Source organism: Sceloporus occidentalis, unplaced genomic scaffold (genome assembly GCF_023333645.1).
Source record: "Sceloporus occidentalis isolate IW3139 unplaced genomic scaffold, rSceOcc1.0.p SCAF_69, whole genome shotgun sequence".
In the NCBI taxonomy this organism is placed as follows: Eukaryota; Metazoa; Chordata; class Lepidosauria; order Squamata; family Phrynosomatidae; genus Sceloporus; species Sceloporus occidentalis.
Window position 1 is genome coordinate 2,417,082 of NW_028317049.1, and position 27,296 is coordinate 2,444,377.

Genomic DNA, 27,296 nt, shown 5'->3' on the forward strand with positions numbered 1-27,296 from the left:
TATTTCTCCACCTCACAGCAACGTCAAAGCCTTGGTGGCTTCAGGAACTACAAGACATGTAAGAAGTCAACTCATCCTCTATATTAAGGATTGGAGTTAGAGAAAGGATTGCCTCCTTACAAGTTTTGCAGTTCCTGAACCCACCAAGGATTTGAAGTTGTTGTGGGGTGAAGAACTAATCCAGATCGCAACCAATGTACATGTCCACACAGGTGTAGTTTAAACCTAGTTCCAAAGAGTCAAAGGGATGGGCTCTTCATCTACACTTACAACATGGAGTTAGGAAGAAGCTGGACATGAAAGATCACCTTTCATCACACAAGCCTTGTAGTCATATTTTGCTTGACTTCTTGACCAGGGCATCCCATCCCATCTATACAATGCCTTTCTCAAGACAGGCCTAGCACTAGCCTGGGCTTCATTTTGTTGCTGAGCAAAATATCCGTTCATATTAGCTTGGGCTCTTTTCTGTCTAGTAAAAGCAAACTGTGCACTTTGTTTTTTTTTATACATTCTGTGGAATTGTGTGGTGATGCTTCAGCTGCCACTCTCTGTTGTTTTAATCTCTCTGGTTATTGTTAGGCTTGTAGTTTTCATTACTCTGTTTCTTGTCTTTTATTATCTTCCTGTAACATCTCCACTGAGTCCTACTGGAGGGCGGTATGAAATATTTAAACCAATAAAATATTTAAACCAATAAAAATAAAGCAAACATTAGCACAGCAATCTGTGCCATAGGTGACTACACCACCAATATTTCATTTAAGTCCATTTAAATATGGGCTGTGTCTACCTTACGCTGATATGGACTCTTTTCCCTATACAAGCCTATAAAAACCAGGCTTTAAATTAGGTGCTGAAAAAACAGCAAACCAGGTCTAGTGAATTCTACCATTATTCCAAACACTGTATATACTCATATATAAATCTAGAAATTTTAGTTATAAAATTGACCCAATAAACCTGAACCAACATATCCACAGGTCAATGTAAGTACTGTACTTTAACTCTTTTTTAATATACACTTATCCCTCTATATTTTCAGCTTTGATATTTGCGGCTTTGGTTATTCACAGACTTAATGAATCTGTTCTCTCTAGGAATATCTAGGTCCTCCAGTGCAACTCTGTGGTCAACTTCAACTAAAAGTTTCTCTGGAGGACCTAGCGATGCCTAGAGAGAATACTCTACTAGGCCTTTGTAGCTCCTCCAGCGCAATTCTATGGTCAGTGTCTGTTGGATGTTGACCATAGAGTTGTGCTGGAGGACCTAGAGATTCCTAGAGAGGTGTCCTCTCAGGTGAAAACATGGTGTTTTTGTTATTTGCGGTTTTTCCATATTCATTGGGATCTTGTGCCCCTAACCCTAGCGAATATGGAGGGACAAGTGTGTGTGTGTGTGTGTGTGTGTGTATGTATGAGCAATCCCTGGTGAAAGGCAAGAGCATAATCTGTCCTAGAAGCACTGAGTCCCCTCTACTTTCTCATTCATCCAGCCTTTAACGTGCACAGCTGTGCCTGCTGGAACTTTGTAAATTCTTTAGGCACTGCTTTTCTTTCCTTCATTCTTTAGATTCTGTGTTACTTGTCCCTAAGTTTTATCCTTGACTTATCTACGGTCCACGGATCATATTGAAAACCATAATTTTGGCTCCAAAAACCTGCCTTCGACTTATACATGAGGTCGACTTATAGTCAAGTATATACGGTAATTCCTCCAAGGCATTTATTCTGAAACCGCTCCTGTGGAAATGCTAACATGGAATGAGATTGGGGTCCATTCACACTATGCAATTGCAGCACTATTATTCCACATTATCTTTTATGGCAATATTCTATGGAATCTAAGGGCCTGAACAGACAGGCCAAAATAAAGCTGCTTCGGGTCACTTTGGAGGTATGCTGTTTAAATGACACACACATCTTAAGAGGCCGGAAGTTGTGCCAAAGCTGTGCTCCAGTCCTTAGGACTCGGTGACTAAAATGGTGAATGGTCTGGAAACCATGCCCTATGAGGAACGACTCAGGGAGCTGGAGATGTTTAGCCAGGAGAAGGGAAGGCTAAGAGGTGATATGATAGCCCTGTTAAATACTTGAAGGGATGCCATATTGAGGAGGGAGCAAGCTTGTTTTCTGCTGCTCCAGAGACTAGGACCCGGATGCAAGCTGCAGGAAAAGATTCCACCTCAACATTAGAGGAATTAACTGACAGTAAAGGCTGTTCAACCGTGGAACACACTTCTTCCTCAGAGTGTAGTGGAGTCTTCTTCCTTAGAGGTCTTTAAGCAGAGGCTGGATGGCCGTAGAACGGGATGCTTTGATTGAGAGTTCCTGCATGGCAGAATGGGGTTGGACTGGATGGCCCTTGCATTCTCTTCCAACTCTATAATTCTAACACCAGCTTACTAATCAAACCCTACTTTAAAAAGTAATTTTGCAAGCTCTACATCATCAAGGTATAATCACATTTCAACTACCAAGTACCCAGCTTCTGCATGTGAACAGGAGACAGAGAATAACATTTTGTTCTTCACGTCAGGGAGGAAAAGGCCCTGTTCCCAGACATTTTACAGCTGTTGTTTTAAACCATGTTCACTGCCTTGAGCCTTCAAAATGGGAGAGGATGTAAAATTTAAATAAGCAAATATTCATGAGAGCTGCTTATAGGGTCATGTTCCACCATTGGGCATTGTAGGTGCTTGAAATTTACAGGGAAAAATAAAAAAAGCCATGCAGAAGCACACAAATACAATGGCACTCTTCAGTTCTCCCTGCAGAAAACCGCAAGTGTTTTGGCTTTCTGTCAAAAATATCATTAAAGCATCGTGCAAAACCAAAACAAAACAGATTGGGGTTATTATTATTTGTTTGTTTGTTTTATGCTTTGAAGGAGATCGTAAAATAATATGCACAGGCACTCACCGGACGCTCACAACTCATCCACCGTCAGCGCATAAAATTGAGAACTAACAAGGGAGCTTCTCAAAAAGCATGTAATTAGACTGCAGAAAGAGAGAAAGAAAATCTCATCGGAGACCAAGAGGCTGGTTGCTCTTTCGAATGCATGCTGCAAGCAAAATATAATTTGAATTGCGGCCGTATTTTATTGTTTGGTTTCATTCTCTCCCGCTTCCTAAAATAAAAGTTAGCAATGATAAAGACCCCACTGAAATGAGGCGGACGGAAAAGGCTGCAGGTGAATTCTCCGGCTCAATTCCCGTTTGGGTTCAAATAAACGAGTGGAACATTTTGCCAGCTATTTTGTGCAGAAAAGAATATCACACCGAAGGAAATCATTACAAAGCAACCACAGCAGTCACAACCGGTGATCTGTGATTAAAATGCATGTGATTTTGCTTTGTTTGTTTTTTTTAGTTCACCTATTGAATTAAACCTGACAGGTATGCTTTTCCCACAGTTGTCCAAATTAAAAATAAAAGCCCATAAGCTTTTAACAAAGATAATTCAGAATGAGATCCTATTGCAGTCTGGATGGGCTCTGCTGGAGTGTTTAACACTGGAAGGCTAGAAAGCTGAACAAGGGCAGTAGGATAGCAACAAGGGCTTGTTGTTGTTGTTGTTGTTGTTGTTGTTGTGTGCTTTCAACTCATTTCCAACTTACGGCAACCCTAGGCAAGCCTATCATGACGTTTTCTTGGCGAGATTTGTTCAGAGGTTTGCCATTGCCTTCCTCTGAGGCTGAGAGAATGTGACTTGCCCATGGTCATCCAGTGGGTTTCATGGCCAATGGGTTTCATGACCTTGCTCAAGGTCACCCAGTGGGTTTCAGGGGTGGCAATTGAATCCTAGTCTCCAGAGTCATAGTCCAACACTGGAACCACTATGTCCCACTGGGCATCCATGGCCAATCAGTGGTTTTGGGGTTGGCAGGGCAAATGTTCCATCCAGATAACTGCGTAAGGAGGTTTTGGAGACCAAAAAAGCCAGATCTGGCCATGGTGGTACATGCCCTTGGTTACATCCCGTTTGGACTACAGTAATGGGCTCTACATGGGGCTGTCTCTGAAAAGTGTTCGGAAAATTTAGTTGGTTGAAAGACCTGCCACCAGGCTGTTAATAAGGGCAGACTACAGAGACCATACAATGTCCCTGTTGAAACAGCTTCACTGGCTGCCAGTTTGTTTCCAGGCACAATTCAAGGTGCTGGTTATTACCTATAAAGCCCCACATGGTTCGGGTCCACACTATTTGACAGACTTTTTCTCCTGGTATGAACCGTCCTGGAATCTGAGATCCTCTGGAGAAGCCCTTCTCTCCGTCCCAACACCATCACAAACATGGTTGGTGGTGATGCGAGAGAGGGCCTTCTTGGTGGCTGCCCCTAGACTCTGGAACTCCCTGCCCAGGGAATGGATCAGAACGACTCCCTCCTTGATGGCATTCTGGTGGCAGGTGAAGACATACCTGTTCACACAGGCGCTTAAGAAATTGCTAAAAGGACAGGCTGGCATGTTGGACCATATTAAAAAATTCTTTTTAATGTACATTTTAAAAAATGTTTTTAATTGTACTGTTTTTTAATGCTGTGAAGCTGCTCTGAGTCCCAGTCCTGGGAAAAGAGCAAGATACAAACAAACAAACAAACAAATAAATAAAGTACAGTTGGCCCTCCATATTTGCAGCTTTGACTTTTGCAGATGTGATTATTTGCGCTTTTGCTTAATTGTTCTCTCTCTAGGAATCTCTAGGTCAGGGGTCGGCAACCCCCAGCCTGCGGGCTGGAGGCGGCCCGCAGAGGCGGCAGGACCGGCCCCAGCCCAGTCCTGCCGCCGCCGCTGCCTCCTCCTCCTCCTCCACCTGGGCCGTGCGACCGTGCTGCCCCTCCTCCTCCACCGTGCGGAGGAGGAAGAGGAGGGCCGTGTGGCCTGGGGCAGAGGAGGCAAAGGGGGAAGCCCCACGCTGCCCTCCCCGCCTCCCCGTGCGGGCCTGCACCACCCTCCCCGCCTCCCTGCGTGGGCCCGCACTGCCCTCCCTGCCTCCCAGCATGGGCCCGCGCCGCCCTCCCTGCCTCCCAGCGCTGCCCACCTCCTTCTCCTCTGCCTCCTCCGCCCCACCCCCAGGCTGCACGGTGCATGGAGGAGGGGGGAGGAGGAAGAGGAGGAGGGGGAGGAGGAGAAGAAAGAAGAGGAGGAAGAGGAGGAGGGGGGAGCAGAAGGAGGAGGAGGAAGAGGAGGAAGAGGAGGAGGAGGAGGAGGAGAAGAAAGAAGACGAGGAAGAGGAGGAGGGGGAGCAGAAGGAGGAGGAGGAAGAGGAGGAAGAGGAGGAGGGGGAGGAGGAGGAGGAGGAAGAAGAGGAGGAGGGGGAGGAGGAGAAGAAAGAAGAGGAGGAAGAGGAGGAGGGGGAGCAGAAGGAGGAGGAGGAAGAGGAGGAAGGAAGAGATGGTGAGTGGCCAGAGGCCTCAAAGTTTTTTAAAATTTTATTTTGGGTGCTTTTAATGCTAAGAAGTCTCCCTTGCTTTGACAGTGATAGTGTGATGATGATGATGATGATGATGATGATGATGATGATGATGATATGAGTCAGCTTGAGAGGCATGCAGGCACTGTTTCTTAAGCCGAGAGAGTGTCACCTTCCAAAGTGTGTTTTGGGTGCTTTTAATGCTAACAAGTCTCCCTTGTTTTGACAGTGATAGTGTGATGATGATGATGATGATGATGAGGCATGCATGCACTGTTTCTGAAGCCAAGAGAGTGTGACTTTCCAAAGTGCCTTTTCTGTGTGTTTTTGATTCTTTAATGGTGATACTGATATCAGAAAGCCTCTGAGGCATGGTCAATGTAAATTGCTGTGATTTTTACAAACTCATGCGCAGTGAAGAAGAACCAAAGTCCCTTGACACACACTTCTGAGAAGTACACTTGGTGCAAGAACTGTGAAACCACCTTGACATGTTCAATATGCATAGCCATGTGAACCCATGTTCAGTGTGAAACCCAAAGAGTTTGGTTATGCAACAAGCCTCTGAAATATTCAAGAGGCCATCTTAAGTAAAGCCATGTTCAATGCCCAAATGTGCTGCTTGGAATGGGGGGGGGGGGGGTTGGCCAGAAAGGGAAGTACATTTCTGCCATCTGTCTAGGAATAATGCCCAAATGTCCTCCATTTTGATCATGCCTAAGAAACATGCATTTATATTAACATTTTTAAAAAATCATCAAATTTTTTGGCATGTCCTTGATTTTTAAAAAATGTGTCCTACATTTGAAAATGTTATCCTATATTATTTAATTATTTAATTATTTATTTTTTGGCTCCCTCCCCCGTTGTCTGGGGGACACCAACCTGGCCCCCGGCTCAAAAAGGTTGCCTACCCCGGCTCTAGGTCCTCCAGCGCAACTCTGCCAGACATTGACCATAGAGTTGTGTTGGAGAACCTAGAAGTTCCAGAGAAAACACTTCTCTATAGGTCCTCCATCATTCTATGATCAACATATGGCAGATGTTGACCATAGAGTTCCACTTGGAGAACTTGGAGATTCCTAGAGAGGTGTTATTTAAGGTAAGAATAGTGTTTTTTTATTTGCGTTTTTTCCATATTCATGGGGGTCCTTCATCCCTAGTTCCAGCGAATGTGCAGGAACCACTTACCTTAGCGAGTATAACCTAAGAAGGTTTTTGTGTACCGTGTTTTAATTTTTTTTGTCCCATGTAATGATAACAGAAAACATTTGTTATTGGGAAGATTGAAAGACAATGAAGAAATAAATGAAATTACACGGCTCTCTTTTGATATTGATAGGATTCGTGCATATTGAACCTTAGACTTAAACCGTTCCTGGGACACCTGGCTGAACGAGACTACAGCTGAAAGGGATCTAGGAGTCCAAGTAGATCACAAGTTGAACATGAGTCAACAGTGCGAAGCAGCAGCTAAAAAGGCCAATGCAATTTTAGGCTGCATCAATAAAAGTATAGTGTCTAGATCAAGGGAAGTAATAGTGCCACTGTATTCTGCTCTGGTCAGCGCCCACCTGGAATATTGTGTCCAGTTCTGGGCACCACAATTTAAGAAGGACATTGAGAAACTGGAGCGTGTCCAAAGGAGAGCAACTAAAATGGTGAAGGGCCTGGAAACCATGCCCTATGAGGAACGACTGAGGGAGCTGGTTATGTTTAGCCTGGAGAAGAGAAGGTTAAGAGGTGATATGATAGCCCTGTTTAAATACTTGAAGGGATGTCATATTGAGGAGGGAGCAAGCTTGTTTTCTGCTGCTCCAGAGAATAGGACCTGGAACAATGGATGCAAGCTACAGGAAAGAGATTCCAGCTCAACATGAGGAGGAACTAACTGACAGTAAGGGATGTTCAACAGTGGAACACACTCCTTCCTCAGAGTGCAATGGAGTCTCTTCCTTAGAGGTCTTTAAGCAGAGGCTGGATGGCCATCTCTTGGGGATGCTTTGACTGAGAGTTCCTGCATGGCAGAATGGGGGTGGACTGGATGGTCCTTGTGGTCTCTTCCAACTCTATGATTCTATGACTAAGAGAAACAAGTCCAAGAGCTTTGGAGGAAAGAACCAGAGACTCCCAAATCAAAACCTAGCATTTTCACCAGCTCTCCTCTTACCAGCCGAGACATGCCAGGTATGGAAAAAAACAAGAACAAAAAAACCCTCTTCTGTGAAAATAATCCCATTCTCCTGCTCCATGTGTCGAAAAGGTTTTTATTATATAACATAACCACAAACCACTAACTGACATGTCATTATTATGGTCTCTTTCCCCATGCTCCTGAACAGTATAAAATATGTGTCAGTTCTTTTCGTCTCAGTTTAAAGAGTGCCAAGACACGCAGTCTGGTTCTCTGTCTGGATGCCTGTGTAATTGCTTGGGTAGCCATCTGCAACAGAACAAAACCTTTCTGGGCTCCCGATGTGAATTAAAAATGAAAGGAGCGACCAGGTATTCCAAACATGGACAGAAGAAGTTTTAATGGCATAACAACAAACCATTCCCTTCCCCTCCCTTTGGAGAAATTCAAGGAGCTGCAACCTTGGTTAATGAGATGGTCATCTCATTGGAACAGAAAGGACCTATTGCATCCAGTGGCTTAGATAAGAAGTATTTGGTGAAGAGCATACTGAAATGTCAGCGCTGGATTTACACACAAGCTAAGTAAAGTACCTCAGATGAAGAGTAGAAATTATTTTTTTTATTAGATTTCAGGTTTCACATCATTTTTAGACAAATACAAAGGTAAACCCACTCTGAACAAACTTTGACAAGAAAAGCGTGCTATAGCTTAGAGTTGCCATAAGTGGGAAATGACTTGAAGGCGCACAACAACAACACATTTTAATCATGTTATACAGCCTCAAACTTGATATAACTTAGGGTTTCAACATATCTCCAACTAACCATTCCAACCCTCCAAATTTCTCTTCTTCATGGAGAGAAGTGACCAGTGGGGTGTCCAGTGGGGTTCTGTCCTGGGCCCGGTGCTATTCAACATCTTTATCGATGACTTGGAGGACAGAAATGGGGGCATACTTTTCAAATTTGCAGATGACACTAAATTAGGAGGAGTAGCTAATACCCCAGAGGACAGGATCAAAATTCAAAGTGACCTGAATAGACTAGAAAGCTGGGCCAAAGCTAACAAAATGAAATTCAACACAGAGAAATGTAAGGTACTGCATTTAGGACAGAAAAATAAAATGCACAGATATAGGATTATGTGGGACACCTGGCTGAATGAAACTACGTGTGAAAGGGATCTAGGAGTCCAATGTAGACCACAAGCTGAACATGAGTCAACAGTGTGATGCGGCAGCTAAAAAGGCCAATGTGACTTTAAGCTGCATCAGTAGAAGTATAGTGTCTAGATCAAGGGAAGTAATAGTGCCACTCTATTCTGCTCTGGTCTTGCCCCACTGGAATATTGTATCTAGTTCTGGGCACCATAATTCAAAAAGGAGGTGGAAAAATTGGAGCGTGTCCAAAGAAGGGCAACTAAAATGGTGAAGGGTCTGGAAACCATGCCCTATGAGGAAGGACTTAGGGAGCTGGGGATGTTTAGCCTGGAGAAGAGAAGGTTAAGAGGTGATATGATAGTGCTGTTTAAATATTTGAAGGGATGTCACATTGAGCAGGGAGCAAGCTTGTTTTCTGCTGCTCCACAGAAGAGGACCCAGAACAATGGATGCAATCTACAGGAAAAGAGATTCCAGCTCAACATCAGGAGGAACATCTGAAAGTAAGGGCTGTTCGACTGGAAAAGACTCCTTCCTCGGAGTGTAGTGCAGTCTCCTTCCTTGGAGGTCTTTAAACAGAGGCTGGATGGCCATCTGTCAGGGATGCTTTGACTAAAGTTCCTGCATGGCAGGGCGTTGGACTGGATGGTCCTTGGCATCTCTTCCAACTCTATGATTCTAAGATCAGCCATGAGGGTTGGACGGAGTACGGCCTATACTGCAGAACAAGTGGGTGTACTCTTCACAGTTGTGTCGCCTTTGATTTCAGAACCTCCATACTATCCTTATAACTGAGTCTGACTTTCTAGTCTGCCTCCCTGGAAGAAGATTAATCATCCATTAAGAAGCCAAGCCTTCCCTCCAGTCCATCTCCCCTGATCCAGGGCTCGGAGGTACAGAAGAACTGCTGGAGCTCATCCCCTTCCCCACCACCACTCCCTTCTCCTTTTGTGTCGTGTCTTTTTAGATTGTAAGCCTGAGGGCAGGGAACCGTCCAATTAAAAAGATTGTATGTACAGCGCTGTGTAAATTTACAGCGCTTTATAAATAAAGGTTAATAATAATAATAATAATAATAATAATAGAGTAGCATGATTTCATATCTGACCTCAACCTTTAAGATTTTAGCCACTTTCTAACTGTCTCCAGCAACAAAGATAAATCTTGGGGAAAGGAGAACCAGAAAGTAATCTGTTTTCTGCCAGACATGATTATAGTTCTTGCTATTGGCTCAACTCACTTTTGTCCATGAGCTTCCCCATGAATTATCAAACCCTGAATGGCTGTTTCCCATACCAATAAAATTATTTCAAATGAAAGGATCTGATGCAGTGTAACTGCAAACAAAGTGTTTATACACCCAAACACCTTTGTCTCTTTTCTTTTTAAACAAAGACGTTATTGTACTGGGCTCACTGTGAACTCAAACACAGCTGGGAGAACCAGTTGAATGGCAACCAGGCTTCCTGCAGAAATGTGAAGGACAACATTGGGAGGTGGCAATGGAAACACCCAATTCCTCCCTTGTGTTCAACTTGGAACTGCTATCCATGTGACGGCAGTGAAAGTATTCAGGAAATCATAGGAAGATTATCAGTAAATCTGTTTTTTCAGCTACCTTCACCACCTCAGGAAGCCTTCTTTCATCAAACCTGGTGTCTTACTTGCCATCTCCACACAGAGACCCTATGGGCAGAGACTGAGTCCAAGTAGACCACAGGTTGAACATGAGTCAACAGTGCGATGCGGCAGCTAAAAGGGCCAATGCAATTTTAGGCAGCATTAATAGAAGTATAGTGTCTAGATCAAGGGAAGTAGTAGCGCCACTCTATTCTGCTTTGTTCAGGCCCCATCTGGAATACTGTGTCCAGTTCTGAGCATCACAATTAAAAAAAGATGTGGAGAAACTGGAGCATGTCCAAAGGAGGGTGACCAAAATGGTGAAAGGTCTGGAAACCATGCCCTATGAGAAAAGACTTAGGGAGCTGGGGATGTTTAGCCTGGAGAAGAGAAGGTTAAAAGGTGATATGATAGCCCTGTTTAAATACTTGAAGGGATGTCATATTGAGGAGGGAGCAAGCTTGTTTTCTGCTGCTCCAGAGAATAGGACCTGGAACAATGGATGCAAGCTACAGGAAAAGAGATTCCAGCTCAACATTAGGAGGAACTTCCTGACAGTAAGGGCTGTCTGACAGTGGAACACTCTCCTTACTCGGAGTGTAGTGGAGTCTCCTTCCTTAGAGGTCTTTAAACAGAGGCTGGATGGCCATCTGTCGGGGATGCTTTCATTAAGAGTTCCTGCTTGGCAGAATGGGGTTGGACTGGATGGCCCTTGTGGTCTCTTCCAACTCTATTATTCTATGAGTCTATGATCCTTTTTTAAGTCTGAAAACCTAGGTGTGCCTAAGCCAAAGTGTTGACTCTATGGGTCAGCAATGCCTGCTGGTGTGGAAGTCACCATTTCCTTACCTAGTTATCGCCTCCCTGCCCTCCTCTGGCTTCGCAACACAGGGACAGCCAGCAAGGCTGCCTTAAAATGAACCTTTTAATTCGGAAACATGTGATTAGCTGCCTGCGACAAGAAGCCCAGAGGACTCTGAAAAAAGGAAGATTGGCGAAAGGTGACATGTAACACCCTGCTGGGATTAATTTACCCTTTAGTAGACTGACAATGCAGCTCATTATTAGACCCAATTATGTATACCAGAAAAGTTCAAGGTATTTTGCACTGGGAGTTAATCACAAGTCACTTGTGTTTCCAGGTGAGCAGCAAAAGAGATGCAGATTTGGACTGGACTGAGATTTTGTAGGTTTTGTTTTATGCAGTGAAGGTGACCTCGTTCAGTATACACAGTTATTGTAGTATGTAGCCTTTGACTACATGATACCATGAATGAGACATATCCAAGACCCCCAGGGCCATGATCTCCTTCATTGAGTGCATCCATTGGGTTTGTGCCCTTCCTCTCTTTCTACTTCCCTCCACCTTTCCTAACATCATTGTCTTTTCTAGTGATTTCATGGAATCATCAAATCGTAGAGTTAAAGTGGTGCCAAACTGGATTATCTCTGCAGTGCTGATCACAGCCTTGGAGTAAAAGGCTCAAATACATCGCTGCTATTTACTTTTGAAACCCTTCTGAGACCCTTGGAAATATCCAAACCCTTGAAAATGGCTATAAAATCACTGCAACAATCCTGCATTTGAGGCAATGCCCAGGGACACAAAAATACATGCCATGCACCTTCTGTAATGCATCCTGCAAACAGCTTACCTTCATGTTTGGTGGAGCAGTAAAAGGAGGAGATAAAGGTCTCTCTGGGGCTGCCACATCTGTGTTGTTCAACACCTCCTGTTTCCTGTAAGACAAGGGAATCCATCCTTAGTGCATGCGGTTTCTTTCCCCGTCATATTTTTATTAGTTATTATTCTATATATTTGTATTGTGTTCTATTCTTTCCCCAAAACTGAGACTCAGAGCAGCTGACAGTTTAAAAGAACAGAACACCTTTACATCCTTACCAACACAATTGTGTGACGACACTTATCCATTCAAAGATATAGCCACGTTAGTCTATAGAATTAGTATGTGGAGAGATCTTGTGGCACCTTTGAGACTCACTGAAAGAAAGAAGTTGGCAGCATGAGCTTTTCTAGACTTCAGTCTATTTCCTCAGGTCTATGAATGCTCAATTTCTTTCTTTCATTTTAGTCTCAAAGGTGCTACAAGATCTCTCCAAACACTTATCCATGCAAACCTCATCTAATTTTCAATCATTCTGCAAAACCCTTTAAGTAAGACATAAACAAGTATGGAAAGATACATAAATGTGCGAGAATATGGAAAATAAAAGGAATAATGGCTAAAGGATGAAGGAACAGGACAATTCAAAACATCCAAAAGTGGTGCATTAAAAGAGAATTAAATGATCACAGGATGATATCAGATCACTCCTTAAAATAATAAAACACAACATAAAAAGATAAAAATGCTTAAAATGGTACATTTTAGGACAATGCAACATCTCAGTCCATTCTTTAAAGACTTTCTGTTTGAAATCAATTATTATAACCCATAAAAAGGAGGAAATGTTTCATTGTGGTGTCCAAAGAAAGGAGGTTTAATAGAGCCCATACCTGCTATATAAGGTGCAGGTAAAATCCATTACAGCTAACTTCTACTTCTGGAGTAGCTGAGAGTTACCGAGATAAAGCTGGGTTTATATAGCAACAGGGTTGCACAAAACGAAAAGTTTTCCCCCACCCAATGTCCTCAGTTTCTCCATCTGGCCTTATCTACTGATTGCAATGTTTGCTCATATCTTTCTCTCTCGGCAGAAAGGACATGGTGCAATGACAGCTGAGCAGATGCTGATCACGGCTGCACCAGATATTATCAACAGGGAATTGTAAAGGAGTTGTTCGCAGTCTAATGTGTCCTGGGACTGGAGGAAAAGCCACATGCCAGGGAGAGCTTCCAGAGCATGCTCCTTTTATGAGCCCTTTTCATGCTTGGACAGACCAGGGCAGAAAAGTGACTTATTCATTTAAATGGCATGCTCTGTGCAATTGTAGTTGAAGCACAATGCATCGTGCTTACAGACAGCACCAAGGGTTGTCCTCTTGTAACATCACCCATGTAACACTGTCAGGGACCACTACTTAGTCTCAGGATTTGGCCCTGACATCTCAGCCTGGGATAGTTGTTGTTGTTGTTGTGGCAAGCCAAGGAGGAATGGAAATTTTGGCCCGGTACATACTGCCAAGAAGCGGTGCCCAGGTGGCGATTCTAGGGTTAGGGACCACGCATCAACCGCACAGTCCCTAACCCTAGCATATCATGGCATCATCATAATGGTGGCCTCCCAACCATACGGGGCCCGCCATCATGACATAAGCGACATGCAGCAAGCTATAACAAAGAGGCACTAGACAGGATTTGTGTATACCATTTTAACTAACACATATATATCTTTCAAGGTGGAGGTGGAAATCTTGCATTCCTCTAGATGTTGGAGATTACTACACATGGATTTTAAAACATAATTAGGAAAAAAAACTGGCTTTGATGACACTTATTGCACGATGCTGCCTACGACCCATAGCTACCAAGTGAGGTTGCATTGATGGGGAAAACCTATCAATGAGCTTGCAATTGCACAATCCCCAGATGCGAAACATAATCGTTGTTGCAGTAGCAATATTGAGAGACATGTGGTGTCAGTGTCCCTTCCCATTGTTCCCCCTCCTCCTCCTCTCTATTCCCAAGCAGTCTGATTCTGTTTGTTTGTTTGTTTTGTTGTTGTTGTTGTGTGCCTTCAAGTCATTTCTGACTCATGGTGACCCTAAGGCAAACCTGTCATGGGGTTTTCTTGGCAAGATGTGTTCAGAGGAGGTTTACCATTGCCGTCCTCTGAGGCTGAGAGCCTGTGACTTGTCCTATGTCACGCAGAGGGTTTCATGGCCAAGCTGTGAATCAGTCGCTGGTCTCCGTTGTCATCCAACATAGAATCATCGAATCATAGAATCGTAGATTTGGAAGAGACCCCAAGGGCCATCCAGTCCAAACCCCTGCCATGCAGGAACTCTCAATCAAAGCATCCCCGACAGAATAGAGTGGCACTATTACTTCCCTTGATCTAGACACTATACCTCTATTGATGCAGCCGAAAATTGCATTGGCCTTTTTAGCTGCCGCATCGCACTGTTGACTCATGTTCAACTTGTGGTTTACTTGGACTCCTAGATCCCTTTCACACGTAGTTTCATTCAACCAGGTGTCCCCCATCCTATATCTGTGCATTTCATTTTTCCACCCTAAATGCAGTACCTTACATTTCTCCGTGTTGAATTTCATTTTGTTAGCTTTGGCCCAGCTTTCTGGTCTATTCAGGTCATTTTCAATTTTGATCCTGTCCCTGGAGTATTAGTTAGTCCTCCTTGTTTGTTGTCATCTGCAAATTTGATAAGTATGCCCCCAATTCTGTCATCCAAGTCACTGATAAATATGTTGAATAGCACTAGGCCCAGGAATCTGCAGAGTAGAATTAGTTGTAAGGCAGGTGTGTGTGTGTGTGTGTGTGTGTAAATGTTAGGACCTCCACTCAGCAAACTGCCCAATGGTCTGCAGTAGCCAATATCTGTGACAATTGCCAAAACTGACACATAACGACTCCTTCTGCCCCTTACTTGTCCTTGCTCCAAACGCTGCATAAATTGGCTCTTAAGTGAATGAGCAGCTAATGAGATGTTTGTGACTAAAACTGTCAAATAAGTTGCTAACATGGGAGTTGCTAACATGGGAATAATTGGTGGGTTACATGCACAGAGCATCAACCAAAGGCTTGGGAGGCCAGGATAATTTACAAGCCAATGTTATCTGTGCTCAGAATTAAGATCAGCCAGTCCTCCAGCTCTGCAACCTCCACATCTTTCATATTTTAATCAAGTAGCTCAACATCTTGTTTTCGTGTTGCCTTAAAATGTGTACATTAGGCAAAATTGCATACCAAAAATGTACATAAATTATGGAGCTGTGAACAGAAAGGTATTTACAAAAGAAAATATGTATAGTTTATGACACAACGTTTTCTTGGAATCTAATGAAGACATTTGCTGGAACTCAACTAACTTAAGATGAGAAAAATGAGAAACCAAAAGATGACAGATTCATCCACCCCTGTTAGCCAGAAAACGCTAAGATGAGGCTGCAAGGGGGTATTGAGATGTGCCATCGTTCATGAGGACATTGTATAACAAATGATCTATGAGGATCCAATGGGATCCATATTCATGTTCACTTACACTCCAAGTAAATCCACTGGGTGACCCTGGGCAAGTCACGCTCTCCCACTTCACTTATAATCTTAACTTATTTCATTCTCACATCCAAGAACAAGTCATTCCAGGATTTCTCACCTCAGCACTACACAGGAATGTTTGCATTTTTGGTAACTTTTGCACTTTGGGACTCCCCTTCCCCCCTTAAAAAACTGTACAAAACAATATTCACGATGCATGCCCCGGCTCCAGCCTAGGGCACCATGATGCTACACACTGTTCCACACGGCACATGGTGTCATGGTACTCCTTTGGTGCTGTGTCCATATGACAGAGCGCTGAAGGAGTGCTGTATGGCCACAGCGCTGCAGCTATCGCACCCTGTCTAGGTGCAAAAAGGAGCCCTGGAAAGACCAGATTGGGATCACAGTGTGCAGTTGCCATGGCCCTAATCTGGCTGGAAAATGGGTGGCTGCATGCATGTTTGTACAGCCCCAGAGTTGCGCTAGAGCAGTGGTGGCGAACCTATGGCACAGGTGCCAGAGGGGGCACTCAGAGCTCTCTCTATGGGCATGCACAGCGTCGCCGCAGCACAGAGTTCGCCAGAGTTTGTTACTAGAAAGCCAGAAGAACACGACACTTTACAATAAATAAGTGGGTTTTGGCTTGCAGTTTGGGCCCTCGGTCTCTAAAAGGTTCACCATCACTGTGCTAGAGATTCCTACAGCGGTGTTTTCTCAGGTAAAATAAAAGCACAATATTTTTTATTTACCGTTTTCCCACTTTCACAGGTGATTTGTGCCCCTAACCCCAGCAAATGTCTAGGACCCACTGTACACAAAAAACATTACTAAGGATTCTGTGTGGTGCGGTAAGGGAGGAGGTCAATGGGGGGAGTGACATCATGAGTTACCTTAGTGATGCCACTGCTTTTGGCCAACCTAGAAAGTGGCATCTTGCCCATGAAAGAGCTGCCCAGCCTTGTTCTAGACCAGTGGTTCCCAAACCTTGGACCTCCAGATACTTCAGTTCTCAGAATTCCTGACTGTTGGCCATGGTAGCTGGGGTTTCTGGGAGTTGAAGTCTAAAACCTTTGGAAACCCAAAATTTGAGAATGATTGGTCTAGAGTGTCTTGAGCCAGACAGAACAAGCACACAGTTTGTTCTTAAATCTGAAGCAACATCCTCTGAGCCTCAAAACAAAGAGCTCCGTTTCATGTGTTTCCGTATGTCAAAGACTGTACACCAAACCTATCTCTTTACCTTCTGCTCATCCCTAGCCAGGCAATTCATCTTTCATTCTTTCCTTTCTTTGAGCACCACATTAGTGTCATCTCAGAGATCAAGATGATGTGGTTTGCTTTTTGGAATTCTTTTGTGTGAATATTTTCAAACCGTCAACGGTTGAATCTATTGATGCAGAATCCACAAAAACAGCAGGCCTACCATATATATCTAATGTATCCATGCTGAAAGCCAGCATGGTGTAAAGGTTTGAGCATTGGGCTATGACCCTGGAGACCAAGGTTCAGTTCCCTGCTTGTGTGTAAAAACCCACTGGGTGACCTTGGGCAAGGCACACTCTCTCAGCCCCAGAGGATGGCAATGGCAAACCCCTTCTGAAGAAACCTGCTAAGAAAACGCTATAGTAGGCTTGCCTTAGGGTTGCCATAAGTCAGAAATGACTTGGAGGCACATATCATCATCATCATCATCATCATCATCATCATCATCATCATCATCATCAAATTGATTCTGGAGGCTGTCTTGCATACTAAGCTTCATAGAAAGTTTTTCACTCATGTAAAAATCCTCTTTTTCAAGCCTTCACATGCAGCTAACCATCTCTGTTCCTTTCTGCATATCAGAACCCACAAAGAAGGAAGGGGACTAGCTCGGGGTGGGAGCATCCAAGAGCAAGGAAATATATGCATGTGTGTTCAGCACCTCATAGGGATGGGAAGAAATTTTGTATTGCCAAGATTACGGGGCCCGTACAGACGGGCCAAAATAAAGCTGCTTCGAGTCACTTTGAAGGTATGTTCTTTAAATGATGTATGCATCTTAAGAGTCCAGAAGCTGCGCCAAAGCTGTGCTCCAGTCCTTAGGACTGGAGCATGGCTTGGGCACAGCTTCTGGCCTCTTAGGATGCATGCATCATTTAAACAGCAAGCCTCCAAAGTGACCCAAAGCAGCTTTATTTTGGCCTGTCTGTATGGGCTCACTGTCTTGGTACAACAAGACAACACCTTGAGAGTTGTCCAGCCTCCTTCAAAGACCTTCCCTCCTGCACAGGAATGAGAAACCACATGGGACTTTGTTGTTCTTGTCATTGAAATTTGCACAAAATAGATGTCCTGCAATTTGCACAAAACAGATGCCCCATTAAACTCCTCTCTCTACGCAAAACTGATTCCACCCCCCCCCCCCATTTTTGAAAGGAAACAGACATACTCACTGACTACAGCAGTGACCACAAGGACATCAAATACTCATTTCAACGCTTCCACTTTTACGACAGAGCAGGAGTTTTCACATTTTCAAATAATATACATTTTGTAAAAATGTGCAAAAGCCATTCATGAAAATGTGCAAATTTGTTCTGGGACCAAGAAGAAAACGTCTGAATGTACCGAAGCGAAAAACATTTTTTAAGTCACCTTGTTTGCCATATGGTGAACCAAGTCAGGATTTCCATCCCTAAACACTCATTTCCAACCAGCTCTTTTTATAGAAAAAGAGAGCCTTTAACTCTGCTTGATATGCCAATTGCTTGGACACGTAAATGATGACAGTGTCATATCCAGTTGGGCTCTCAGATATCTCACCACGGGAGCAATAGTGTGTTGACTGAAAACTAATTGGAAGGCGTAGCCTGTAGAGAGAACAAGGAGAACTAGAAACTAAATACTGATGTGTTAAAGTAGAGCAGCCAGCCAACCACAAGGTAACAGAAAGTCCACCAAGGACAGGGTTTGAAGTTGATTAATGTACAAAGAAGACGTATCCTTCAGTCAAGGATAAAAACCTGCACCGTAGGAAAGAGATCTGTCTTATAAGTGGGCTGTTTTCTATAGTTAAACTAGCCACATCCATCTATTGAACGGCTTCACATCTCTATTCCTGGACTGGTGAAATCTGTAAATATTTGCAGATGAATAAAACAATAATTTTAAAGAAGGATAACATCCCAAATTTACAGTGATGCCTTTCTTGGGCCAACCAACATGCACAAAATACATGTTGCAAGCTTTTGAAGCTCCACTTAAAGAAATCTTTAAAAAGAACTCATCTGAATTTACAGTCCATTTGGACAGCAATCATAATCATTATTTATTACAGCATACAGCCAGTACAAAGATAGAATACAATGAGCCCAAACAGACAGGCCAAAATAAAGCTGCTTCGGGCCACTTTGGAAGTGTTCTGTTTAAATGAAGCATGCATCCTAAGAGGCCTGAAGCTGCACCAAAGCTATGCTCCAGTCCTAAGGACTGGAGCGCAGCTTTGGCGTAGCTTTGGGCCTCTTAAGATGCATGTGTCATTTAAACAGCATACCTCCAATGTGACCTGAAGCAGCTTTATTTTGGCCTGTCTGTTCAGGTCCAATGATGACCAAATATCCATACAGACACAATACGATCATGATGGCCATACATATCAATGAGAAATCTAAGATGGGATAAAACTCTCTACCGTCTGCTGAATTACAGGGGAATTTAAAGGAATTATAGAAATATTACAAAAGGGTTTCTGTGGCATAATCATTTAAGTGTCAATAGCAAGAAAATAATAAAAAATAATAAAAAGGCATATCCCTTCCATATACATGTAGATGGGCATTGTCAATCAATTTGTTAAACCACAAAATTTCATAGAGCAAGTCACATAATATCTGCAGTAATAATGGCAGCTATAGTTAATTTTAAAAGGTTTCCTGTATCTGTTTCAAATATCTTATACGGAGAGTAATAGCAGCTGCAAGGAATTTAGCAACTGGTTACGTATTAGTTGCAAGATATTCGACACAGAATCGACTGTCAAAGCTGCAATCCTATATCTAAATCCCTGGAAGTAAAAAACCCAGTGCGGTGTAGTAATTTAATAATAATAATAATAATAATAATAATAATAAATTGTTTATTTATAGACCGCTTTTCCTAAGATCAAAGCGGTGTACAGCATATAAAATAGGTACAATAAAAATAAAATGGCACATTAAGATAATTTAACACACATTAATACGAGTTACGATCCAGTGTCAATTATCTAAAAACATACAATTCAAAAATATTAAAATCCCAGGTATATATACATCGTAGTCAGTAGGGGAAGACTTTTATTACAAGGAACTGGGAGGATAAGCTTATAGGAAGAGGTAGGTTTTTAATGCCTTTTTAAAGGCCTCCACCGTTCCACTGAGGCGGATCTCTTCTGGTAGAGCATTCCAAAGAGAAGGCGCTACTGCTGTAAAAGCCCTTTGATGGGTAGTCGCCAATCTCACTTTAGGATGATTGAGTAATAATGTACCGGTTGTTCTGAGAGTGCGGGGTGGATTATGCAGGGAGAGGTGTTCCCTCAAGTAACCTGGGCCCAAGCCATTTAGGGCTTTAAAGGTGATAACCAACACTTTGTACTGGGACCGGAAACGGATTGGCAGCCAATGAAGAGATTTTAAAACGGGTGTTATGTGGTCAGATCTAGCTGTCCCCGTGATCAATCTGGCTGCAGCATTTTGAATCAGTTGAAGTTTCCGAACCAGATACAAAGGTAGCCCCATGTAGAACGCGTTGCAGAAATCCAAACGAGAGGTTACCAGTGCATGTACTACATTTTCAAGGTCCTTTTGGTCCAGACAGGGACATAGTTGGCATATCAGCCAAAGCTGGTACCAAGCACTCCTGGCCATCGCATCTACTTGAGATGATAACTGCAGAGATGGATCCAGGAGTACTCCCAAACTACGAACTGTGTCCTTTAGGGGGAGTTTGACCCCGTCCAGGACAGGATGACAAATTTCCCTGCCCGGACTTGGGGAACCTATCTTGAGTACCTCTGTTTTCTCTGGATTCAGTCTGAGTTTGTTTTTCCTCATCCAGCCCATTACTGTCCCCAGGCAGGTGTCCAGAGGAGAGATGCTGTCCTTAGTCACTGTATCAGTTGGAGACATGGAGAGATAGATCTGGGTGTCATCAGCGTACTGATAACACCGCGCTCCATGGCTCCGGATGATCTCTCCCAGCGGCTTCGTGTAAATGTTAAATAGCATGGGGGACAGAATGGCGTCCTGAAGGACGCCCGATGTAAGCTCTCTTTTACGAGAGCAGCTGTCCCCTAGCCTCACCATCTGGAACCTTCCCGAGAGATAGGACCGGAACCACTGGAGCACAGTGCCCCCAATACCCAATTCTCTCAGGCGTTCCAGAAGGATACCATGGTCGATGGTATCGAAGGCCACTGAGATGTCCAAGAGCACCAACAGAGTTATATCTCCCCTGTCGGTGGCCAGACGGAGGTCATCGACTAAGGCGACCATGGCAGTCTCAACTCCGTAACCCGGCCTGAAGCCAGTTTGAAATGGGTCAAAATAATCGGTTTCATCCAAGACCGTCTGGAGCTGAAAGGCCCTCTCAATCACCTTACCCAAGAATGGTAACAAGGAGACCGGTCTATAATTGCTCATTGATAGGGGATCAAGGGAAGGTTTCTTCAATAGAGTCTTTACAATTGCCTGTTTCAAAGATGATGGAACAGTACCTTCCCGAAGAGATGTATTTATTATCAGATGGAAAGCAGATTTTATAACATCTCCTCCCTGCATGGTCAACCAAGAGGGACAAGGGTCAAGAGGGCAAGTCGTCCTTTTCACGCATCCAAGGAGCTTGTCTACGTCCTCGGTACTCACAAACTCAAAATGATCCAGAATAACCTTGTTACCAGAGTCACTGGATACCTCTACCAAAGGTTCTACTTGAAAGCTGGCATCAAGATCAGCCCTTATCTGAGAGACTTTGTCAGCAAAGAAGTTGTTGAAAGCGTCACAGCAGGCAATAGTTGGTTCAAGTAAGGGGTTCTGGGTGGCCGGGGTTTGAGTTAATTCCCTGACCACCCTGAACAGCTCTGCTGGACGGGACTCTGCTGACGCAATCTGTGCAGCACAGAACGCATTCCTAGCTGCACCGACTGCCACTCCGTAGGAATGTAACATGTTCTCATGGAGTGTTCTGTCAGATAAGTTCTGATGTTTCCGCCGGTAGCGCTCTAGTCGTTGCGCAGCCCGCTTCATCTGGCGAAGATCTTCTGAATACCAGGGTCTTTTTTTAGGAGCGGGCCGGCAAGGACACTCGGGAGCGATACTGTCTATAGCCCCGGTAAGATTCCTATCCCAGTTGTCCACCAGGGTTTTGACAGCGTCACCATCGTTCCCAAACATAGTACCCTCTAGGGCGTCTTGGAACCTTTTGGGTTCCATCAGCCTTCGAGGGTGGACCATTGTAATGGGTCCTCCACCCCCGAGGGGTTTATGGATGGTGGCTTTCAGTCCTATCTTGACTAGGAAATGGTCTGTCCATGACAAGGGGGAAATGGCATTTATTTCCACCCATGGACAGTCTCGGACCGTACCGAAGACTACATCGAGAGTATTACCAGCACAATGAGTTGGCCCTGAAACCAACTGGGACAGGCCCATGGCTGTCATGGATTCCATGAACAACCAAGCTGCACCTGTTAGATCTGTCAAGCCGGCCTCGAAGGGGATGTTGAGGTCCCCCAAGACAAGCAGCCTGGGGGACTCCAACACCAGCTCCGAGACCAGCTGTGTCAGCTCGGCCAGGGAGTCTGTTAGGTTAAGGGGTGGACGATAAACCAACAGAATCCCTAGACTGTCCTTGGCTTTCAGAGTCAGGTAAATGCACTCGATGTGTCTCAGTTTCGGTACCGAGTTCCTAGTCAATGTGAAGTGACTTTTATGGACCACTGCCACACCTCCCCCTCACCTACTATCCCTGACCTGCTCTTTCAACGCATACCCGTCTGGAAGGGCTTTAGCCCAGGTTACAGAGCTGTCCTCCCCCATCCAGGTTTCTGTAATGCATGCCAGGTCGGGAGCATGCTCATTCAATAGATCGTATATAATATGAGATTTATTCTTCACCGACCTGGCATTACAAAGAAGCAAGGTAAGGGACTGTGGTATGCTTGGGACGATCCTTGGTTCTTTTGGGCTAACAGGGTGACAGGAAGACGGGATAGGTATTAAGTATCGATCTCGACTTCCTTTAACTGTCTTAGTCAGCCTGTTAACTCCATACCTCCCCATACCCCGCACAACTCTTATTGGAGCACCACAGTTGTTATTTGGTTTCTACATTAATACAATTAGGCTCCATACTCATGTCAGTGACCTCTTCCATAAGATCTTCCAATTGCTATTTTTGTTGTAATTGTGACTCAATGGGGCCAAACATCAAAGTACATCCAAGTATGAGACAAAGAATAGAGAGGAAACCTGATGTTATGGTTCCTAATGATGCCATAGGTGACTAGAATTTCACAAGTTGCAACTGTGTAGGCATCTAGAATGAACTATAAATACTGGAGTCTCAGGCCTTTCATAACTAATATCAAAATTCTCTCTCTCTTCCTTCCTTCCTTCAACTCCCCTATTTCTAATCGAATAGACCAATGCCAGAATAGATGTTCATTCTATTTCCAAGAGCATGAAGAAAAAAAAATCCAAGGTGCGCTCCTCCCGGTGCTGTGAGGCCGTTGGGGCTGGCGTCTCTCCGGGGGCCGGCGGGACGGCTTTTGGAGGAAGCCACTCCCACTGGCTCCTCCTCCCCTTCCAAAACACCACGCAAGCGGCAAGGCAAAGTCCTTGCGCTCGGGGCGCACTCCTCCTGGTGCTGTGGAGGTGTTAGACTCTGGAAACCAGGCTTGATATCCTAACTTGGCCATGAAAACCATTGAGTGACCGTGGGCAAGTCATATGCTCTCAGCCTCCGAGGAAGGCAATGGCAAACCTCCTCTAAACAAATCTTACCAAGAAACCCCCATGATAGGGTCACCTTAGGATCGCCATAAGTCGGCAATGACTTGGAGGCACACAACAACAACAAAGGCCTGTATAAGGACTCAGGTCCTGTCTGCACTGGCCAAGATATTATGGGAGCAGACAGAGAGTATCTCAGCCCCAGAGCTGCACTGATTCTCCCCATTACAAAAGGACATCCATTCCAACATCAGGTAGTTGTTTGCATGCATGTTCTACTGACCTGCCTCAGTGCATCTTCTGCCGCTGCAGGTCACTTTTCCCTGAGGTCAAAACAAAATACCCAGCAATGATCCCATGGATGGGTGCTTTATTCTGATCTCAGAATGAGCAACTGGCACCAGCGACGGATGTGCTGGGTGGCTCGGCAGAATGTGTTTTAAACAGCTGCCTGGCACTGGAATGAAAAAAGTAAAAAGTACGTTTTTATGTGTTTTAATGTTGAGTTCTGATGCTCAACAGGCCATTGCATTATCCAGTCTGTTTGCACCAGAACCAAGGGTTAAGCCATGCATCATCCTGACTGCCTGCCAAGAGAATGTGGGGAGGACACTTTGGGGCTCGACAGACCACCCCGAAAAGGTGGGCTGGAGCTGCCCTTTTTTACTCTTGATGGAAGCTACAGCAACCAAATGGTGCGGCCTCTGTCAGGACTAAATATCAAGTGGGAGGGCGGGTTCAGTCTGCACGGTGGGTGCCATGAGTGCGCCATTGGTGCACAGGTGCACAGTGAATATGCACAGATAGTGTGGCGATGTTTAGACGCTGCGCCATATGTGTGTCATCATGGCAACCCCCATGTGGACGGGGCTACACCATGATGGCGCCCACAGTCCGCATTAGGGCTAGGGAGATTGCGGGTACTGCACTCTCGAGCCCTAAAATTGGCCCCAGGCCACCATTTTGTGGCAGCCTGTACAGGGCCTTTATTTGGTCCATGCAGACAGGGCTCAGTGGAAATAACTTTGGAGGAAACCTAGCCCTGGATAGATAGCAATAACATTTACATTTCTATACCACTTCATAGTGAACTCAGCACTTCTTAAGCAATTTACAATATATAAGCCAATTGCTTCCAACAAGCTGGGTATGTCTTTTACTGACCTATGAAAGGATGGAAGGCTGAGACAACCTTGGAGCCATGCAGGGATCGAACTCACAACATTGTGGCTGCGGTATTGGCATTTAATCACTGTGACACCAGAGCTCCTTGACATGAACCGTGAACAGCTGCAAACAAAGGTTTTCAAGGGAAAGAGTGATACCTTTTTGAATTTGGAAATACTGCTTTTTAAAATATTACAAGAAAAGAGATTGCACCTAAACACAGAAGAACTTTGAAGATGCCAGCCACAGATGCTGGTGAAAAATCAGGAATAAACTCGTCTAGAACATGGCCACAGAGCCTGAAAAACCCACAAAAAACGATGGATGCCGGCCATGAAAGCCTTCGACTTAACTTTCAAATGGTTAGTGCTGCTCAACAGTGAAAGAGATTGCCTTGTAAGGTGGTGGACTTTGAAGGTTTTCAAACAGAGGTTGGATGGGCATCTTCCTGGAGTCCTTTAATTGTGTATTCCTGCATGGTAGGAAGTTAGGCTGGATGGTCCTTGCAGTTCTGGTCAATTCTATTATTCTATGACAAAAATTCCCACAATATTCCATAATACAGTAGCTCCATAGCACTGTTGTTGTTGTTGTTGTTGTTGTTGTTGTGTGCCTTCAAGTCATTTCTGGCTTACAACGATCCTAAGAGGGTTTCCCTGGCAAGAGTTGTTTGGCTGAGGTTTGCTGAGAGCATGTGAGTGGCCCACAGTCACCCACTCGGTTTCATAACCAAGCCGGGATTCGAACCCTGGTGTCCAGAGTTGTAGTCCAACACTCAAGCCCCTATGCCTAACTGGCTCACTACTGGAAATTAAATGTAGCATCATTTTTTAAAAAGTCGAAGGGGCTCGACAGACTGCCCCAAAAGGGTGGGCTGGAGCTGTCCGTTTTTGCTCCTGGTGGAGGTTGCAGCAGCCAAACGGTGCAGCTTCCGTCAGGACTAAAAAGAACTCACTGAAAACGGGTTCTTTTTAGGGTGCGTGGCCACTGCTATGAGTGCGCCATTGGCGCACTGGCACAGGTTGATGACACAAGTGCGGAGCTGCAATGTGCAGATGCTATGCTATGCTTGCGTCATGATGGCACCCCCTGTGTGGATGGGAGACTGCCATTATGGTGCTGCCATTATGAACTAGGGTTCGGGAGCATGCGGATGCTGTGCACTCCTGAACCCTGGAATCGGCCCCAGAACGCCACTTTGCGGCAGTCTGTACTGGGCTAAATTTGTGGGTTTTTTATTCATTCATCACATTAAGATTGCAGCTCCAGATGCACATCTCATGAAATGTTCTTACAGAGCAACCCCATATATTCAAAACTATGTTGCATTAAGCTCAAAGGGGGATTGACACCCAAGTAAGCTGACACAGGATTGAAGCCCAGTCTTTATTTGGCCAAAGCTGCAGTTTCATTAATCAAATTCTGCAAAGTTGGCAGAGAAACACGCCATCTTCAAATTGCTCGGTGTTGACTGAGGATTTGTGTGAAAGCGCTTAATGAAAACGACGTCTGGGGCCCTCATATTATAAAGGAAAGAAAGATAAGGCAAATACTTTTTTGCTCCCCTTTTTCTTCCTTGCCTTTGGTTGTGCCACTTTAAAAACTTCTCTTAAATATGGCAAACATTAATGGAAGCAAGAACACTTACAGCGTAAGTGTTCCTCCTATTATTTCTGCTTTCAAAACTAACACATAAATGAATTAAGCTTGGATTCCTTTGTGTGGAAAAAAAGGAAAGCCACAAAAGACTTTGTCCCTGCCTGTTTTTGTCCTCTCAAAGCCACCTTTTGTCAAGGCTTCTCAGTCACAGAAGAGAGAGAGAGAGAGAGAGAGAGAGAGAGGAAAAGAAAGAGATACAGGACTCTTCCTAAGGAGGCAAATGAGGTAGGATGTTGCAGTATCTGTTACTTTATTGCTTGGTTTCGCTTGGTTTCTTAATTCCAAAATTCATCTTTCTCTTTGCTGAATGGGAAGGGGATCAAAGACGTTGACACTAGAACAGTAAGAATTTTGGAATGCTGTTTTACAAAGCAAGCATGCCCATCCAGGTCTCCAGAACCAATACAGGGCAAAGCCACAGAAGAGATCTATGCCTGGCTAATTGTCTATAGCATTATGAAATGTGAACGTTCGTTGGCTGAATTGCCTATCTAGCTTCCTTCATCGTCTGTCCCCTCTCTGCCGGTTGGAGAGGACCATGTGGATTCAAAATGCTTTTTCCAGAAAGTCCCAACCAGTAATAAATGAGAGTTTCTGCTGTGAGAGATCTCGCTTTTTTGCAATGGTTTGGACAGGCCACCCAGTGCTTTCATTTGTAAGTGCATGAAGCAGCTCCACAAAGCATAATTGCACACATGCCCAGTTTTGGAGTGTCTCCGTAGAGTACAGAGGCTTTTTCCATTGCCACTTGAAGCCATACGGCCAAGCATTACTGAGGCAGACACAAATGAGTATTGCTTTTATAAGGTGCATCCTGTTTAACACCAAGTAAATCTCAACAACTGGGGGGGGGGGGGGAATCCCATACAAGCAGTAATATTGCTGAGACCTCAAGGGCCATCCAGTTCATCCCCCTGCCATGTAGGAAGACACAATTGAAACGCCCCCTACACATGGCCATCCAGCCCGTTTAAAAACCTCCA

At 44.4% G+C, this 27,296-nt stretch overlaps 1 protein-coding gene across 11 annotated transcripts in view; it reads right to left on the bottom strand.

The window, feature by feature from the left end:
• Nucleotides 1–27,296, bottom strand: part of LOC149286400 (rap1 GTPase-activating protein 2) — a 370,335-nt gene that overhangs the window by 127,314 nt on the left and 215,725 nt on the right. For 5 of the 11 annotated variants that reach the window (XR_016277602.1, XR_016277601.1, XM_089494081.1 and 2 more), the window contains 2 exons: nt 24,652–24,777; nt 11,989–12,073 (listed from right to left, as the gene is read on the bottom strand). Coding sequence is in view for 9 of the 11 variants with exons in the window: in XM_089494081.1 (XP_089350207.1) it covers nt 11,989–12,073; nt 24,652–24,777 (211 nt within the window). In the remaining 2 variants the exon portion in view is untranslated. Of the gene's footprint in view, nt 1–11,988; nt 12,074–23,770; nt 23,790–24,651; nt 24,778–27,296 lie in introns of those variants that run through there. The other 6 variants (XM_089494083.1, XM_089494087.1, XM_089494088.1 and 3 more) reach the window with 2 other exon arrangements.